The sequence below is a fragment of the Nomascus leucogenys genome, chromosome 11, assembly GCF_006542625.1.
Source record: "Nomascus leucogenys isolate Asia chromosome 11, Asia_NLE_v1, whole genome shotgun sequence".
NCBI classification, from domain to species: Eukaryota; Metazoa; Chordata; class Mammalia; order Primates; family Hylobatidae; genus Nomascus; species Nomascus leucogenys.
Genome location: NC_044391.1, coordinates 22,986,253 through 23,006,376, shown reverse-complemented (window position 1 = coordinate 23,006,376; position 20,124 = coordinate 22,986,253). Strand labels below are relative to the sequence as shown.

General features: G+C 36.9%; 2 protein-coding genes across 9 annotated transcripts in view; one reads left to right on the top strand and one right to left on the bottom strand.

Annotated features, from left to right (window-relative positions):
* PEX1 (peroxisomal biogenesis factor 1) overlaps positions 1 to 17,971 on the top strand; it is a 42,349-nt gene extending 24,378 nt beyond the window's left edge. For 4 of the 7 annotated variants that reach the window (XM_003252445.3, XM_030822082.1, XM_030822083.1 and 1 more), the window contains 12 exons: positions 942 to 1,096; positions 2,053 to 2,242; positions 2,457 to 2,623; positions 4,597 to 4,731; positions 7,657 to 7,721; positions 10,383 to 10,525; positions 10,615 to 10,718; positions 11,881 to 12,057; positions 13,511 to 13,741; positions 15,089 to 15,286; positions 15,578 to 15,708; positions 17,452 to 17,971. In XM_003252445.3, the coding sequence (XP_003252493.2) occupies positions 942 to 1,096; positions 2,053 to 2,242; positions 2,457 to 2,623; positions 4,597 to 4,731; positions 7,657 to 7,721; positions 10,383 to 10,525; positions 10,615 to 10,718; positions 11,881 to 12,057; positions 13,511 to 13,741; positions 15,089 to 15,286; positions 15,578 to 15,708; positions 17,452 to 17,536 (1,781 nt within the window). In that variant the 3' untranslated portion in view covers positions 17,537 to 17,971. Of the gene's footprint in view, positions 1 to 941; positions 1,097 to 2,052; positions 2,243 to 2,456; positions 2,624 to 4,596; positions 4,732 to 7,656; positions 7,722 to 10,382; positions 10,526 to 10,614; positions 11,077 to 11,880; positions 12,058 to 12,997; positions 13,092 to 13,510; positions 13,742 to 15,088; positions 15,287 to 15,577; positions 15,709 to 17,451 lie in introns of those variants that run through there. The other 3 variants (XM_030822079.1, XM_030822081.1, XR_004032241.1) reach the window with 3 other exon arrangements.
* GATAD1 (GATA zinc finger domain containing 1) overlaps positions 11,822 to 20,124 on the bottom strand; it is a 48,126-nt gene continuing 39,823 nt past the window's right edge. For both annotated transcript variants that reach the window (XR_004032243.1, XR_004032242.1), the window contains one exon: positions 11,822 to 13,770. The gene's annotated coding sequence lies outside the window, so the exon portion shown is untranslated. The remainder of the gene's footprint in view (positions 13,771 to 20,124) is intronic.

The window sequence follows — 20,124 nt, the reverse complement described above, 5'->3', positions numbered from 1 at the left end:
TAAGGAGTTATCAGGGAAAGCTTTTTGGAGGACTTGACAACTGAGCTGAGTTTTTATGGAAGAGTAGAAATTAGCATGAACAAATATCATGCTAATAAAGAAGCAAAGGAAGTGTGGTCTACAGGCAAAAGCACAGAGGTACAGGAAGTAATGATATGTTGGGGAATACCCTGTTGACTGGAGCTTAGAGTGCAGGGAGAGGAGTGCTAGGGAGGTGAGGTTGGAGGGTTTGGCAGCATTGACTTGCTTCAAGGTTCTTAAAAGCTGAAATAGATAGAAAATGCAACTAAGAGTGGCTTGGATTATTATTACCTAGTGTGTTAATCTCAAATTTTGAAATCTATAGCATCTATAGGACTGGTGTTACTAATCTTACACTCGATCTGTTACTGTTCTTATACTAGATCTATTAGTCCAGTGTTTAAGGGAGTGCTGCAAATTTCTAGGTCAGGACAGGACTCAGATGTACATTATTAATGCCTATTTCAGTTCTGACCTTCTCATATGAAACCTTACAAGACCTGGGGTAGGAAGAGATTGTTCTGGAAGTTATAGGAATATGAGCTGAATTCTGTTTAACAAACAGTATGGAAATTTATCACCCTTCTAGCATATTTATTTCAGAGACAAATTTTTATCATTGCTTCATTTATTTCATAAGATCCACAAGTAGGGAACCTCAGTAGACATTGCTCTGAGTATATGGTCTGAGTTTGCAGTACCTCTTTTGCCTCTATTAGATTTATTAGGTCCTCGATAGATAAATCAGGGAATAACTAGATGGATTCATTTTTTAAAGACATGAAAGAGTGATACCATACATACTCCACCTTAAAGGTCAACCTTAGAGTATCATCTTTTTTTTATTTTTAATGAATGTATAATTTTTAAATTTCATGTTTATTTTTCCTAAGCTTTTACACTATATTGCTTAATTCCAGCTTTGAATGATATGATAAAAGAGTTTATCTCCATGGGAAGTTTGGTTGCACTGATTGCCACAAGTCAGTCTCAACAATCTCTACATCCTTTACTTGTTTCTGCTCAAGGAGTTCACATATTTCAGTGCGTCCAACACATTCAGCCTCCTAATCAGGTAATATACTACTTGTAAGGATTATTGAATTATGTCCCTTTTATAGAAATTATTTTTCAATTTTATTAGTAATTTGTGGCTTTAAACTTATGCTTCTATTAATGATTTTAAGGATATGTAAGTCAACATTTGGTGCATATTGTGCTAGAGGCATAAATTATAATTTATAGCCACCTGAAATGTTAGTATGCACTTTCCAAGAAAATGACTTTTTTGAAAATGGTATTTCTTTGAATGAGAAAGAACAGAGAGAAATAGATAGATGGCTTTTAAACACTTCATTAATTAAACTTTTTTTTTGCCACCATCACATAATGGCACTTAGTCCCCTTTGGGAACTCATGAGGGTTTTAGTGGCAGTGAGCTGAAAGAAATATGTTCCAGGACTGGCAAACATATTTTAAATTCTTTAAAATTTTCACCTAGCATCTACCCTAAATATTCAGACCCTGTGCTAGTTAACTGCTATTGAAGAATAAAGGTATTATATCTATTATTAAGGATAATAGAATGGTATTTGAGATATTGGCCACTGAATATGTTTTTAGAAATAAGTCTTATAGGAACCAAAAAAAAAAATTCTTAAAGGAACCATATATTACTAAAAATGCTTCTTATTGGAGAAAGAAATGACAATCATTTATTAATGTAATTTTTTCACAACTTTATTGAGATATAATTTAAGTACAACAAACTCACATAAGTGTACAATTTGATCAGTTTTAACATATGTAGATGCCATGAAACCATCACCACAATTAAGGAAACAAACATTTTCATCACTCCAGAAGTCTCCTAGCCCTTTTACTACCCATTCCTCCCCTGCTCCATCCCCAGACAACTACCAATTTGCTTTCTGTCACTATAGATTTGTCAACCTGATTTTCTCCAAATATACATTTTAAAATACACAGTTGAATACAATTGGAAATTTGAATTTTGTGCTTTTTCTTTAGGAACAAAGATGTGAAATTCTGTGTAATGTAATAAAAAATAAACTGGACTGTGATATAAGCAAGTTCACCGATCTTGACCTGCAGCATGTCGCTAAAGAAACTGGAGGGTTTGTGGCTAGAGATTTTACAGTACTTGTGGATCGAGCCATACATTCTCGACTCTCTCGTCAGAGTATATCCACCAGAGAAAGTATGTTTTACTATTAAAACCTGAACTTGGAATCTTCTATTGTGGAGAAATGTAATTGTAGCAAGACAAGAATTAAATATATTCCATTTGTAGTATCTGAATAAGCAGTTATTTGAGTAGAAAATCAGTGTTTCCAGCTAAGATGATGGCATATTTTAAAAATTCATATAGTGAAATATAACTAGTAAAAGAAGTTTTGTTTATTTTTAAACAGAATTAGTTTTAACAACGTTGGACTTCCAAAAGGCTCTCCACGGATTTATTCCTGCGTCTTTGCGAAGTGTCAACCTGCATAAACCTAGAGACCTGGGTTGGGACAAGATTGGTGGATTACATGAAGTTAGGCAGATACTCATGGATACTATCCAGTTACCTGCCAAGGTATGTTTAAAAAAAAAAAAGAAAAAGTGAATACTTACTCCCAGAAGAACCACTGTATTATTGGCTTTGGCTTTATGTGTTAGCTTGCCCAATCTCCATGTGAGTCAACAAGTGTTTAGCGAGTTACCAAATAAATATCTAACACTATTTTAGGTACTTTAACAAATTTTTATTTTATTAATTAATTTTTTATCAGAGTTGAGACCTCACTCTGTCATCTAGGCTGGAGTACACGCACAGCTCACTGCAACCTCAAACTCCTGGGCTCAAGCAATCCTCCTGCCTCAGCCTCCCCAGTAGCTAGAACTACAGGCATGAACCACCATGCCCGGCTAACTCTTTAATTTTTGTAGAGACAGAGTCTTGCTATGTTGCCCAGGCTGACAGATTTTAATGTGTATGATGCAGTCTTTGACCATAAGAAACTTATAATAGAAAGCTGAGGTGATAGTTACAGTAAATACATTTTGATGTATAATTCTGTTTGCTTTAATCATTCAAATTGTAGTAAAGCAAGATGGACTGTCTGCTGGGATTTGAGCAGAAATGGATAGGAATAAACTAGGAGGTAGAAGAGTTATCAGGGTTCACAGGACTGATGGGTGAAGCTAGATTTCCAGACCCGGGATGTCAGTCCTTGAAAAGCAGAGTTGGCAGGCATAGACAAGGCAGAGAGCAGGATAAAGGAGACAAATGTAGATTGTTCTTCAGAAGATCAGATGGTAGAGTCTAGGAGGTAGTGTGTTTTAATCAGAGATCTGAGAGGCAAAGATCATTGCATGAGATCAGGGACCCATGCAAAGGAGTGAGAAAAAAAAATGGGTAAGGACCCTGCTGCATGGCAACTCCTGGGAACAGTGGCCACTGGGGCCTGGGACATGTTGATTGCAGCCCAGGACTATTAAAACCAGTGTGAGAGAACATGGGTACGGAAGTACTAGCTAGCAGGATCATGACCCCGTTGCTGGGATGGGGCATCGAGCATTAGTACGTGGAGATTCAGTACATCCAGATACAGTACATGGAGACTATATGCGTAACTGCTGACTTTGGGCTTCTTTCTGATTGGAGCAGAGGTAGAGGTGAGTGGGAATATTCTCAATAGAGGGAACTAAATAGGCATACCTAATAAAGGAGACCAAGATATTGCAGACAGTAGCCTCAAGTTTGGCTCACCTGTTCAAAATTTCTCTTGTTCTTGAGCAGTGGTGCCTTAAAAGCTAATTTGAGAAGCAGTTGATTATTTGTTCAGCCTGGAGACTCTTGGGATATTTTACTATCTTTGATTGAATAGATTTAAATGTACACAGCTCTCATAACTTGCCCCATGAAGCATATCCATGAAAGGCACTATACTTGTTAAAAGATTGGTTTGTACTTTTTAAATGTAGTACTTTTAAAAACAGGAAAAATAGAAGTTCTGATGCAGTTATATGCATTTTATATAGAATGTGTTCTTTTTTTTTTTTTTTTTTTGAGACGGAGCCTTGCTCTGTCTCCCAAGCTGGAGTGCAGTGGCACCATCTCGGCTCACTGCAAGCTCCGCCTCCCGGGTTCCCGCCATTCTCCTGCTCAGCCTCTCCGAGTAGCTGGGACTACAGGCGCCCGCCACCACGCCCAGCTAATTTTTTGTATTTTTAGTAGAGACTGGGTTTCACGGTGGTCTGGATCTCCTGACCTCGTGATCTGCCCGCCTCGGCCCCCCAAAGTGCTGGGATTACAAGCGTGAGCCACCGCGCCCGGCCTTAGAATGTGTTCTTAATTGGAAAAAATTTGTAGTCGTTCCTTTGAGTTCATTTATAGTTTTTAGTAGGAACTGTATTTTCTACTGTTGTACTTGCTGTTACTAAAGAAAGGTGGTCGTGATTACCATCTGAATATTTTTTTCTATACATTGATCTTTAGCTGCTACTTAGTCATTTCTGTTTAGACTTGAGCTCTTTTTCATATTTTTTTTTTTTGTTGTTTCTCAGTATCCAGAATTATTTGCAAACTTGCCCATACGACAAAGAACAGGAATACTGTTGTATGGTCCGCCTGGAACAGGAAAAACCTTACTAGCTGGGGTAATTGCACGAGAGAGTAGAATGAATTTTATAAGTGTCAAGGTATGTTGCCCACTTATCTTCTTTTTTTATTGAGGTACAATTTACATAAATGCAGTTACCCATTTTAAAGTGTAAATTCACTGGCATTTAGTGCATTCACAATGTTATGCAACCACCACCTCCCTCTAATTTCAAAACTTTTTCATTCCACTCCTCCTTCTGCTCATCCCCTGGCAACCATTAATCTGCTTTTTGTCTCTGTGGATTTGCCTTTTCTGTATATTTCATATAAAAGAAATCATGCAATATGTGACCTTTTTGTGTCTGGCTTCTTTCACTTATGTAATGTTTTCATGGTTCATCCAGGTAGTAGCATGTATCAGTACTTCATTCCTTTGCATGACTGAATAATGTTACCATACTTTGTTTATCCACTTATCACTGGTGAACATTTGAATTGTTTCTACCTTTTGACTATTATGAATAATGTTGCTGTAAATATTCATGTACAAATTTCTCCATGGATATGTTTTCATTTCTCTTGGGTATAAACTGAGGAGTAGAATTGTTGGGTCTTAGGGTAATTCTCTAACTTTTCAAAGAACCACCAAACTGTCTTTCACACCAACTGCACCATTCCACTAGCAATGTGGGGGGTTCCTGATTCTCCACATCTTTACCAACACCATTATGTTTCTCGATTGTGGGCTAGTCTCACATTTGGAAAGCTAGTAGGAGCAGCGATCCATCTATTAAAAGTTGTGTGAAATTGAGTAATGAGCCACCTCTCTCTTGTAGGGCTTATTATCTTCTTGCTTAAGGCAATCTTCATGCATTGTGAACAGAATTATACATAAATACTCAGATAGAAAGGCAAACCATTCTTAAAGGGAGTAGACAACTAGAGGCTGGAGACCATACTGAGGCAGGAAGCTGGGGTTTTTATGGTTCTGTTACTTTTGACTGTATCTCACCATTGCTTGTGTCAAAGTGAGACTAGGTCTAAGTTTTTTTCAGGTATAAGGTGAGTGTGGTAATTAAGGGGCATGCTAGCAGATCATTTTGGGTAGTGCTTCACAGTCCACCACTGGTGTGTCATTGTGGTCGCAGATCCAGTATCTTAGCTGTATAATTTCAGCACATCAGCAATATTAGTTTAACAAAGGGCAGTTAGATTCCAAGACAAAGGAATCGTGTATTATTCTAGCCTTATTCAAACTTGATTTATATATCAGTTTAGTAATTTATTTATTTGTTTCTATATTTATTTTTATTTTTTTGAGATGGAGTCTCACTCTATTGGCCAGGCTGGAGTGTAGTGATGCAATCTTGGCTTACTGCAACCTCTGCCTCCTGGGTTCAAGCTATTCTCCTGCCTTTGCCTCCCGAGTAGCTGGAATTACAGGCTAATTTTTGTGTTTTTAGTAGAGATGGGGTTTCACCATGTTGGCCAGGCTGGTCTTGAACTCCTGACCTCGAGTGATCTGCCCGTCTTGGCCTCCCAAAGTTCTGGGATTACAGGCGTGAGCCACCACGCCCAGCTCAGTTTAGTAATGTATAACTGGGTTTTACCCAGTTGTAAATTACTCTTTTATCATGTTTTTTTGTGAACCGGCAATGATGGAGAAACTAAAAGTGCCAGGCTGTTGCCTTGTTCCTATTATTTTGCCTTAGTTATTTTTTATTTATTTTTTTTTCTGAGACTGAGTCTTGTTGTGTTACCAGGCTAGAGTGGAGTGGCATGATCTCGGCTCACTGCAACCTCCGCCTCCTGGGTTCAAGCGATTCCTGCCTCAGCCTCCCGAGTAGCTGGGATTACAGGCACCTGCCACCGCACCCAGTGAATTTTTGTATTTTTAGTAGAGACGGGATTTTACCATGTTGGCCAGGCTGGCCTTGACCTCCTGACCTTGTGATCCACCAGCTTCGGCCTCCCAAAGTGCTGGGATTACAGGCGAGAACCACCGTGCCCAGCCTTGCCTTAGCTATTTCTTGTTCCCTCCTCTAGTCCTATAGTTCTGTGACTGTATTGAGGAAATGTAATTAAATATTATGTTAATAGATATCTATGTGGTTGAATATTAGAAATTCCTTATTTTGGTCACATATCCTGACCAGTAGTTGGTCTTTTGGAGATAGTGATTTTTCACTAGAGATGACTTTAGGACCTATTCAGTTTTTTTTTTAAGATCCCAATTTAAGGAAAGACTATTCTCATTATTGATTTTGCTATATGCAGGGAAGTTTATTTCGAAAGGTTTTTCAGTTGGCTTTTAGGGAAGATCATATATTCTCTCTCTTTTTTTTTTGGCCTTTTCCCACATGTTCTAAAAATGATATATTCTTTAACTCCTGTGCAAATAAATTGTTTCAGTAATTGAAGATGGTGATTAAAGTCATATCTCTGCACATTTTTTTAAATTTGAGATAGATGGGACTTTGTCCCTTCTTACACCATTCACTTATTCACTTGGAAAAACGATTATCTAATACTTATGTGGCAGACACTGTTTCTGGCACAAGGGATTCAGCAGTGAACAAAACTACCTTTTTGGAGTTTACATTCTACTAGTGGAGAGCAACAATAAGCAGATAGACACATTCAGTGTATAATTCCGTCAGATGGTGGTGGTAAGTCCTATGTAGGAAGAAAAGCAGGGTAAGGAGGCTTAGAGTAACTGGAGTGAGTCATAGATGGACTTGTCAGGAAAGGGTTTCTGAAGAGGTGGTATTTGGGCAGAGATCTAAATAAAATGAAGCAACAAGCCATGAGAATATCCAGTGGAAAATGTTCTGGGCAGAAGCATCAAGCATAGAACTTGTGGTATGATATTTATTCTAGCACACATTAATTTAAAAAATGTATAAAAGACATCCATTTAATCATATTAAAGATTTCCATGATTCATTTAGACTTAGTCAGAAACCAAATTTATATTTTCTTTTTAAATAATTTTATCTCAATAATTTTATTTTACCCAATAGGGGCCAGAGTTACTCAGCAAATATATTGGAGCAAGTGAACAAGCTGTTCGGGATATTTTTATTAGGTTGGTATCCTATGAACGTTTTTAAAGTAACTGACTCTGTTATTATTTATAAATCAGTGTTTTGGTCTTGTTTTTTGAAGAACTGATATTTGAAACCTGTGGTTTATGTGAATTATTAATAAGCTAGAGGACGTGGATTCTCTTTCATCAAATAATACAAAACATTTTAGATATTAAATTTTGGAAATTATTTGGTTTTGTATTTACAATAGAAATACTCCTCAAAGTGGAATCGAAGTGGTTATTCAAAGAAATCTCAGAGTAGATTCTTATATGAAGCAAATAATTGCCCCTAATTTATCTCTAAATTTTGTAAGTTCTAAATTCTTTTTTCCCCCAGTTTCTAATTTATCTCTTATAAATCAAGATTCCACCTGGCCAATTTAATTTCAGTGAGTGTAACTATTTTGCATATATTAAAAAACCGTATATGAATACAGAAGATGGTATTTAAGGATGAAAATAATTATTCAAATGTGATAGCATTATGGGGAGTTTTAAAAGTTACTGTTTTATTCTTCCAAAAATTTTATTATAAAGTATACAGTTAAGAGAATATACATAAAATACTTATGCAGCTTAAGGAAGAATAATAAAATGAATACTTCATGTATTCACCACCGAGTTTACCAGGAAAAAGAATAAACAAAATAAACCTCTTCCACGTAATTCCTGGGTTAAAGAGAAGTTACAGTGGAAAATATTTGGGAGCAAATGATAATGAAAATACTACCCATTAAAATTGTTAGATGTTGCAAAACTGATTTCAAGGAAAATTTACAGCCTTAAATGTTTAGAAAAGAAAAAAGGTTGAAAGTCAACCACTTATGTATCTATCTCATGAAATTAGGAAAATTATAGATATAAACTAAAAAATAGGTTAAAAGGGAAATAATAAAGATAAGAATGAAGTTTAATGAAACACAAAACAGAGAAGCTCACAAAGCCAAGATTTATTTTCTGAACACCGAGTACAATTGACAAATCTCTAGCAAGTTTGATTAAGAAAAAAGAAAGCATGGGCCGGGCGCGGTGGCTCACGCTTGTAATCCCAGCACTTTGGGAGGCCGAGGCGGGCGGATCTTGAGGTCAGGAGATCGAGACCATGGTGAAACCCCGTCTCTACTAAAAATACAAAAAATTAGCCGGGCATGGTGGCGGACGCTTGTAGTCCCAGCTACTCAGAGAGGCTGAGGCAGGAGAATGGCGTGAACCCGGGAGGCGGAGCTTGCAGTGAGCCGAGATTACGCCACTGCACTCCAGCCTGGGCGACAGAGCGAGACTCCGTCTCAAAAAAAAAAAAAAAAAAAGAAAAAAGAAAACATGAATAAACAATTTTAGGGATAAAAAGGGAAACATAGCTAAAGATATCCCAGAAATGTAAAAGATAATAAGGGAATATTATGAAAATATTCATGCCAATTAGGTGACATAGACAAAAATAAAACTGACCAAAATTGAGCAAAAAAGAAAATCTGAGTAGTCCTATAAGTTAGTAAAAATTGAGTTAGAAAAGATAAAAAAGTCTTTACACAAATCAAACATCAGACTCAGTTTTCTAGGAGAGTTTTGCCAAACATTCAAGTAGCAGATAATTCTGGTCTATTTTTGGCCCCAGAAGATACATTTTACTTGCCATGTGTTTAATGAGATAGCTGTTGGTTTTTTTCAATCACCATGACAGGTGTTTTATATTAGGTGTTATTCTCGAGACATCTAGTCCACCTGTTGCCAGAGATGGAATTAATATTCACTTTTTTTGAATTAAAATTTGTTAATTAATAAAACTAAAAGTCAAAGTTCAAATTATTAAAAAAGTAAAAGAAATAAAATATATTTTATAGAGAGTCCTTACAAAACAGTACCAACATAATGAGCTTTCCAAATTTTGAATGGGCAAAATAAATGAATAGGCATTTCACAAAAGAAGGGTGGCCAGTAAGTATATATTAATATAAAAATGAAAATGATTACTTGTAATAGGAATCAAAAGTGTTTGACTTATTGACTAAGAGTCAGTTTTTGTTTTGATCCCTGTTAGTCTATCCAGAAGGCATGGGTCTTTTTTTTTTTTTTTTTTTTTTGAGACGGAGTCTCGCTCTGTTGCCTAGGCTGGAGTGCAGTGGCGCGATCTTGGCTCACTGCAAGCTCCGCCTCCCGGGTTCACGCCATTCTCCTGCCTCAGCCTCTCCGAGTAGCTGGGACTACAGGCACCCGCCACCACGCCCGGCTAATTTTTTGTATTTTTAGTAGAGACGGGGTTTCACCGTGGTCTCGATCTCCTGACCTCGTGATCCGCCCGCCTTGGCCTCCCAAAGTGCTGGGATTACAAGCGTGAACCACCGCGCCCGGCCAGAAGGCATGGGTCTTAATAAACACCTTGATCTCAACAGTTTACTGAATACAAGGGTAATCTCATATGCCTTGCCTTCTTTAAGGGTTTGTTGTAAAGATTAAAATAAATACATAAATATATATAAATACATTTATATGTATTTATATGTAATTACATACAACTTGCCTTAAGGGTTTGTTGTAAAAATTAAAAGAAGTACATAAATATATATAAATACATAAAATAAATACATTCATATATATATGAAATCACTTTGCCAACTATGAAGCCTGATTCAAATATGAAATGTTGTTTGTTTTTCCCAGAGCACAGGCTGCAAAGCCCTGCATTCTTTTCTTTGATGAATTTGAATCCATTGCTCCTCGGCGGGGTCATGATAACACAGGAGTTACAGATCGAGTAGTTAACCAGTTGCTGACTCAGTTGGATGGAGTAGAAGGCTTACAGGGTAATAATTATAAATACAGAAATAGAATGTTATAACAAAATGTCATCATGTCATCAGATTTTGGTAAAAAATGTTCTTTTTTCCTCTAGGTGTTTATGTATTGGCTGCTACTAGTCGCCCTGACTTGATTGACCCTGCCCTGCTTAGGCCTGGTCGACTAGATAAATGTGTATACTGTCCTCCTCCTGATCAGGTGACAATTTCATATTTAGAGTCCAAAACCCAACAAATGCTACACTCTTTCCTTGTGAGCTTTACTTCTGCCAGGTAATGGCAATTGTCCTTAGAAGACCAGCTTTCTTAGGGAAAAGCTTTAGCCACTGTTTGCTCAAAGCATAAAAAGATTCTGAATTAGATGCAAAGCCTTTTTTTGGCCCAGTGCAAGTCTGAAAACTTTGTAATCCTTCTGTGTTGGCTGATTGGGGAAAAAAAAAAATGCAAGAAACCTAATGTATTATATTTTCACATTCTCTTCTGTTCAAAGATTACATACTTCCATTATCCTGTCAAAAAAACTCTGATACAGAATCAAGCATGTGAATTGTAAGCATGTAAGCAGGTTTCATAGAGATAATTTTTCAACTCTTCCTTGTCCTGTGTTGTTCCAACTCTTATTCTCCAATTTAGAAGCAAACAAATAAATGAATGAAAGAACAGATAGACAAATGAATAGTCAAAGGTATAAAGTATCTGAATATATGTTACATGTAGCTATTATTTAAATTATTTAGATTTTCCTTTTGAAATACCTTCTTGGCACACTTGCCTAAATCTAGAAAATAAGCACTGTGTGAATAAGAAATTATTTACACTGAATATTTTGTAGGTTTTTGGTTTTTTGTTTTTCAGACAAGGTCTTACTTTGTCACCCAGGCTGGAGTACAGTGGTACAATCACAACTCACTGCAGCCTCTATGTCCCAGGCTCAAGCAATCTTCCCACCTCAGCCTCCCGAGTAGCTGGGACCACAGGCACATGCTACCACACCCAGATAATTTTATTATTAATTTTTGTGTAGAGATGGGGTCTCCCTGTGTTGCCCAGGCTTTCTTGAACTCCAGGGCTCAAGTGATCCTCCCGCCTCAACCTCCCAAAGTGTTGGGATTACAGGCGTGAGCCACCATGCCCAGCCTTAAGAGTGTTTGATTTTCATTCATTTTCCTATATATATTATTTCTGTTGGGGAAAAAGTTCCAAGGAAGATAAATAGTAGGCTGTTGGTACATTTCTCAACTTACTCATAAAGGTTTTTAGATATATAAGGTTAATTTATGAAGAAAATCATAAGATACACAATTTAAGATAATATTTTTAATTTTATTTTTTATTTGTTAAATAAATTTTTCTCCCTTCAGGTGTCACGTCTTGAAATTTTAAATGTCCTCAGTGACTCTCTACCTCTGGCAGATGATGTTGACCTTCAGCATGTAGCATCAGTAACCGACTCCTTTACTGGAGCTGATCTGAAAGCTTTACTTTACAATGCTCAATTGGAGGCCTTACATGGAATGCTGCTCTCGAGTGGACTCCAGGCAAGTTATATGAGGAAGTTGTTATGACATTTTATGAGTGATAAAAGAAGTACAATGTCAAAATTTCCACCTTAAAAAATGCTATTTTTTAAACAACTTTGGTAAAACTGTATAGAAACATAAATTTACCTTTAGTTGAATGTTCCACAGTTGGAATATGGGTTTTGCAGAGAATTTATGATTATGAAGAGTTTGATGTCTGTTTCCTTAACATTACCTTAATATTGGCAAAAACATGTTGGTGTTTGCAAGGATATTATTTAAATTGGGATACCATGAATTAAATACTACAAACAGAAAAATAATTAGGGTTTTTAGTTTGTTTGTACTTTAACTTTTAAAAAATAATCAGTTAAAGTTGTTGTTTTGAAGCTCAAATTGTCCCAATCTGGCCAATAGGAGCCCCTTTTGTATGGCTCCTGTATCTTTATGACATGTCCTCATCATTACTGAATCACTTCCTCACTTCCAGATACAGTAAGTTATTCTTGGCCAGGTGCAGTGGCTCATGCCTGTAATCCCAGCACTTTGGCAGGCCAAGGCAGGAGGATCATTTGAGCCTAGTTTGAGACCAAATTATGGTTGCACAAACTGTACCTACTATGGACAACAGAGTGGGATCTTGTCTCTATGAAAAATTTAAAAATTAGCTGGGCATGGTGGCCCATACCTGTAGTCCTAGCTTCTTGGGAGAGGCTGTGGCAGGAGGATCACTTGAGTAAATCCAGGATGCAGTGAGCCATGATTGTGCCACTGCACTCCAGCATGGATGACCGAATGAGACCCTGCCCCAAAAAAAGAAAAATATTCTTGGTTTATCTTGTACTTTCTGTATTCCAGCCCTAGCATCAGCCTTTTCTCTAAAGATAGTATTATGATTTTAATATTTACAGTAGATATTTGAACTGTTACATTATACACTTTACCATATATTTTCTAGGAAGGATTATTCTATTACTCTTCTTTACCATATTTGGTTGGAATGTCTACAGAGCCTACAGTTTCTAAATCAGAAACTCCCTAAGTTTTTGCTATTTTGGCAAGCCATTGAAGTTCTCCCCTCTCCCTTTGCTACCAGAAAGGTGTGTATTTGTAGAGCTCTCTATAATGAGAAAGCACTCTATAACATGGTTGATTCATCATTTTGGAGTAGAAAAGTATGAATGGAAAGTCAGAGACATCAAAATAAAGCCCAGAGGTCTGAGTCTTAGCTTCATTACAGACTTTCTTGGGGGATGGTTGGTAAATTATCTACACATTCTATCTTGTCTTTATATTTTAATAGTTAAATTTTTACCATGTGCCTCAAAACCATTAGAGAATTAATGAGCTTTTTGAAAAATGCTTCTAAGTTTCTTGTATTGCTCTAATAGAATGCTATCTATGTTATTATTTATTTCTGAGACTAAAATTGTTTACATCTTTAAACTGGTTGTCCTTTTGTGTATTTTAGGATGGAAGTTCCAGCTCTGATAGTGACCTAAGTCTGTCTTCAATGGTCTTTCTTAACCATAGCAGTGGCTCTGACGATTCAGCTGGAGATGGAGAATGTGGCTTAGATCAGTCCCTTGTTTCTTTAGAGATGTCCGATATCCTTCCAGATGAATCAAAATTCAATATGTACCGGCTCTACTTTGGAAGCTCTTATGAATCAGAACTTGGAAATGGAACCTCTTCTGATTTGGTATCTTGTGCAGTCATCATTATGCAGTTCTGAAATATAAAGCTATATGTTGGTGTAAAGTTAGAGTGATTTCTCTCCTAACCAGCCCCACATATTCTTCCTGGTTGGTTGGTTCTTCAGTAAAATAGTCTTGTTTCTTGCTTACACTAATTGGTAATTTGCATTCCTTGTTAAGATTTTTAAGAGAGGGCTGGGAGCAAGGAACCAAAGTAGCACGTGGTTGTGATTACCTTTGGTTTCTTTGAGGTTTCTCTTACCTAGTGGCTTTAAAACATCTTTAGGAGCAGTTCCATTTTATAGTAAACTTAAATTCTGTTATCATGAACAGTTGAGGATAATGAATAATTTGATACAGTAATGTAAGAAATTCCTGAAAACACAATGTTATCTGTGATACTTTTGCTGCAAAGTAAGCACAATGAAGTGTACTAATGTTTCAACAGGAAAGTGTTTTAAATGTGGGCAGTATCACTGTTCTACTAGCATTCAACATCTCTTCTAAAAATTAATAGTGGTTCACTGTAATTTTATTGGTACATGTAACATTTGTACATATGTGTGGTTATCTATATGTTTCCTGGTTTTTTGTACATTTGCTTTATTAATTTAGGCTTTTTTTTTTTTTTGAGACAGTCTCACTCTATCGCCCAGACTAGAGTGCAGTGGCACAATTATGGCTCACTGCAGCCTTGACCTCCTGGGCTTAGGTGATTCTCCCACCTCAGCCTCCTGAGTAGCTGGGACTACAGACACATGCCACTATGCCCAGCTAATTTTTGTATGTTTTATAGAGACGAGGTTTCACCATATTGCCCAGGCTGGTCTCAAACTCCTGGGCTCAAGCGACCTGCCTGCCTTGACCTCCCAAAGTGCTAGGATTACAGGTGTGAGCCACTATGCCTAGCCTAACTCAGACTTTAAAAATATAAAAGCAATTCATTTTTATTCCCGAGAATAATAAGGTGGTGGTTTAATTTTAGTCTTTAATTCTGTTTTTAATTTATTCTATCTAGAAATGTCCCAGAAACTTAGTATAACTTGACTTTCTGAAAATGAAAAAACCTGTCCTTGGGCATTAGTGTGTTGGATTTAAGCAACAAAGTTAAGAAAACCTACCCTGTGTTATGGCAATTTTCACTTGATGGTGGTTGTATAACACAGGTATCAGTGAACCTTGATAGAAGATGAACAACTTTTCAACTTGCTTAATTTCAGTTAATTAACATGTATACTTATCTACGTTAATGTTTTATTGCTTAAAATGTTTAATTTTTATCTTTGGTAAACACACAGTTTTTTCTCTCCCCCTCTTCCTTCCATCTTTCATTACTACAATTTACCGTGCAGAGCTCACAATGTCTCTCTGCACCAAGCTCCATGACTCAGGATTTGCCTGGAGTTCCTGGGAAAGACCAGTTGTTTTCACAGCCTGCAGTGTTAAGGACAGCTTCACAAGAGGGTTGCCAAGAACTTACACAAGAACAAAGAGATCAACTGAGGGCAGATATCAGTATTATCAAAGGCAGATACCGGAGCCAAAGTGGAGTATGGCTTTTTCCCCCTCATTATAATTGTTAAAACTTCTTAAAAAATTGTTTCACCCTTTTGATATGTATTTCTTTGACTTATAAATGAGCTATATTTATAAACAAGGGACCAGAACACATTAACTCAGTCATGGTTATGTGCTTCCTTGCTTTCAATGTTTCATTATCTTATAAGGAAGAGAATGTATGGTCTCTTGAAAAAACTGACAAAAAGAAATAACAACTGGACTACCACATTTTTTTTTCATATCCTTAATTTAACTCTTGTCAATTTCTTTTTTTACTTAAGGAGGATGAATCCATTAACCAACCAGGACCAATCAAAACCAGACTGGCTATTAGTCAGTCACATTTAATGACTGCACTTGATCACACAAGACCATCCATTAGTGAAGATGACTGGAAGAATTTTGCTGAGCTGTAAGTAACAGATTCTGTTTTGGAAGTACAGCTACTATTACAAGTGACATAGTATTACACTTAAACCTTTAAAGTTCGTGTTTAAAATAAAAATATTTTGAATATTTAAAAGCCAATTCAAAAAATATGTGTCGTAGCTATGCATTAAAAAACCCCAAAATGTCAGAAGTACAGAAGTCAAAATTGAGTTTTCATTAACCAGTTCATTTGATTATATTTGAATTATTCATAATAGACTCATTTAATTTTAGTAACTTTGGGCTGGGTGCAGTGGCTCATGCCTGTAATCCCAGCACTTTGGGAGGACAAGGCAGGTGGATCACCTGAGGTCAGGAGTTCGAGGCCAGCCTGACCAACATGGGGAAACCCCATCTCTACTAAAAATACAAAAATTAGCCAGGTGCGGTGGCATGCACCTGTAGTCCCAGCTACTTGGGAGGCTGAGACAGGAGAATTGCTTGAACCCAGGAGGTGGAGGTTGCAGTGAGCCGAGATTGCACCACTGCACTCCATCCAGCCTGGGTGACAGAGCAAGACTGTGTCTCAAAAAAAAAAAAAAAATTTAGTAACTTCGAAGAAATAAGAAGGAAAATTAAAAGTTCAAAGTGATTCTAATGTATAGTTTATAAAATTTTGTTATAAAATACCTGTTTTGCCTTCAAAATAATTTATATTAATATTTTATTGATCTCAAGAACATTTAAATACATTCAGATTTATTCATTTGTGGACCACATTTGTTATACATTGGATTTAAAGAATCCTTGCAATTGAGTTTATGGCCACCTATGAATCTGAGACCTATGGACTGGGAACCATTCTAGGTCAATGATTCAGTGTAATTCAATTTAAGAGATGTTTATTCCTGGTCTTTAGAAGCTGCTGCCCTTTGTTATCTAATTTTGCAGTACTTTGGAGTATGTATGTATGTGTATATACATTAGTGTTATGTATTTATTAAAGAAGAATCAGAAAACAGAGGTAAGGAAAAATAAGGAAACAAATTTCTGTTAACGCCACCACCTCCCAAAGCATACTTGTTTATACGTTTATATATGTTTTCCTATTATGGTAAGAACAGTCTGTACATATTGCTATATAGCAGTCCCCCTTTATCCACATACATCCTGAAAATTGTTTTACATTTTAAATGTTAACTACTTTATTGTTTTTAAATGTCATTTTATAGTGTAGCTATGCCACAATATCCAATTTTTAGACATTTAAATTGCTCCCAGGCAATGTGGTAATGAACATTGTTGCAGCTGAATATATGCACATATCTAATTGTTTCACTGGGATAGAGGTGGAATTGTTGCATAACAGGGAGCTCACATTTTTGAAGGCTTTTGAAATGTATTGCCAAATTGCCTGCCAGATATACTGCACCATCGCTAACATTGTGTATTGCAGTATTTTTCTAAACTTGGCCCTTTTGATTTTAGAAAAATGATATCTTAATAATTTACATTTCTTTGATTAAAGTGTAGAAGTTACAATTTTTCATATTATTCATTGTCATTTGTATTTTATCTTTTCTAACTTGTCTCTTCATCCCCTTTGCTCCGTTTTCTATTGGAGTGCAATTTTATTTGTTAATTTCTGTGACTGGCATTTTTTTTTTTCTAGTTTGTTATTTCCCGTTCATTTCTTAAAATATAATTGTGTTTGCCAACAATCCATTATCTTTTGTTTTGTAATGGTAGTATTAATACATATTAAATTATCTCTTTCTTTTTTCAGATATGAAAGCTTTCAAAATCCAAAGAGGAGAAAAAATCAAAGTGGAACAATGTTTCGACCTGGACAGAAAGTAACTTTAGCATAAAATATACTTCTTTTTGGTTTGGTTCTGTTAAGTTTTTTGATGGCCTGTCCATACATTGTAACAGGAAAAAAATGGTGTCTATAAATTTCTTCTTAATTTAACAGATTTGGTTAATTTATAAAATCACAGATTGGTAAATGCTATAATTATGTAATGATCAGGATTGAGATTAATACTGTAGCATAAATTGGGACATTTATAACAGATTACATATTTTATTTCCTAAAATCTAAATTCAGTCTTTAATGAAATGATATTAGCCAAATGGTGGAACTAATTTATTTCTTTTGAGGAAAAGATAATAAAGAATGTAATTAAATTTAAATTTCTTGGAATTCCCAGTTGTATATTCATCACCTTTGTGGCATTTGACAAATTTTATGCTTAGCAGCTTCTTCACTGTTTTGAAATAAAATATCCTATAACCTACTGATACAATTATCTGTTCTTTGTATATCAAAAAATGTGAAATTTACACATAATTCAAATACATTTAATTATCCGCTCAACCAGAAATGAAATCACATCCCCCTACGTCCAGCTCCAAGCCCAAGATATTTAAATGACAGCCATTCCTCTCCTAGTTCCAGTTATGATTTTATCTTGATATTCTCTCATATATGAACTAAATTATAAAGTTAGCCACCATCAATACAATCTGTGTATCTAATATGTATATAGTAATGGGGTAATAACTACATAGTAATGGGGTACGCGAACAGCAAAAAGGAGAACATTAATTAAAATATACAAATAAGCCTGGGCAACATAGTGAGACCCCATCTCTTAAAAAAAAAATAGCCATGCATGATGGTATGCCTCCAGTCCCAGCTACTTGGGAGGCTGAGGTAGGAGGATCACTTGATCCCAGGAGGTTCAAGGTTCTAAACCAGCAAAGCTCAGAATCCCAGGGGATAGAAACAAAGACTTTGTGGATCACTAGTATAAAACTGAGATGCATCACCCTGTGCTGCACTTTGTTTCTCAGTTCTTTGATGTAATCACTGCGCTGACATACCTGCCCTCTTTTCCCCATAAAGTGAGTTTCATGATCAGATGCAATGTCTATGGGATAGCATAACAATGTAAAAACCATTTAGTAAGTTCATGAAAGGTGGTGGTGGTAAAAGTTTGGAGAACATACAAAACAAATACAATTCCAAGGTGTGTCCCCTCCAGGAAGGACAAATTGCTGCCTGCTCTGTGATAGAAGAGGATCAGATGTAATCATCAGCCTGCCCTCAGACTTCTGCTGGTCTCTCCTGGGTGTGGACTTGCCTGGTTGGTCACTGCTGCTGACAAATAGGCTGTCAATATAGCTGGGTTGTCATGTCAGCTGTGGTGAGGGGGAAGTCCACATTGTGGAGGCCACATCCCTGCAATCTTGGCCAATTTGACCATGAATCTTAAGCACTGGGGTGGCTGGAAAAGACGGCTGATTGACATCCATACAGAGGTCATCTTGACCATTTGATTAGTATAAGCACTGAAGGCTTTTAACTGAGCATTCACACAGGACACAAATATTCTGATTCTTTGGGCCCATTCCAAGAACTCTGGGCATACTTTTCCTCCAGACCTCATACCCAGTTGTGTTCTTTCCAAATTTCTGGTCATCTGGTTGCGTTATTAGCCACTATCTGTGAATCAGCATAGATTTTTATATCAGACATCTCTACCTCCTGACAGAATGGAGGAGATACGTTACTTAACAATTCTGTTCCCTTGGAAGACTTCCTATCTTCACTGTTTGTAAGGGCTACTCCCTCAATGTAGCAGTAATGCTTTCACTCTGATGGGTAAGTCACAGTGGAATTCTGGGTCTCCAAGAATTAAGTGTTCGTGCACACACAGTGTCTGATAATCCCCCGAGTGTGTGGTGCCCTTGGATCCTCTGAGGAAGGCTTGGAGAAAAGAAGATTCATGGCAAGAACTTGTGATGTAAAAAAAAAAAAAAAAAAAGAACTTGTGATGTGATGGCAGGGCCTTTTCTCTGGCTCTTCATTCTTAGTCTGACCTAGGTGTGAGAATTAGGTCGGGGCCATGACTATATTGTGGTGACTCAAACCAGGCCTTTGTTTACTAACTGGGAGATTTTTAAATTGTAAGAATCAAGTAGGATCTTTGCCCATGTATTTTGGTCTTAAGAACACAAACGATATGGCTCCAATGACTGGAGGAACACCAGGGTCCTTGGTCTCATGCTGATTTAGATAAAACGACTGTCAGGCCTCTGAGCCCATGCTAAGCCATCCTACCCTGTGACCTGCACATATACATCCAGATGGCCTGAAGTAACTGAAGAATCACAAAAGAAGTGAAAATGGTCTGTTCCTGCCTTAACTGATGACATTCCACCATTGTGATTTGTTCCTGCCCCACCTTAACTCAGCGATTAACCTTGTGAAATTCCTTCTCCTGGCTCAAAACCTCCCCCACTGAGCACCTTGTGACCCCTGCCCCTGCCCCTAAGAGAAAAACCCCCTTTGATTATAATTTTCCACTACCCACCTAAATCCTATAAAACGGCCCCACCCCTATCTCCCTTCGCTGACTCCTTTTTTGGACTCAGCCCACCGGCACCCAGG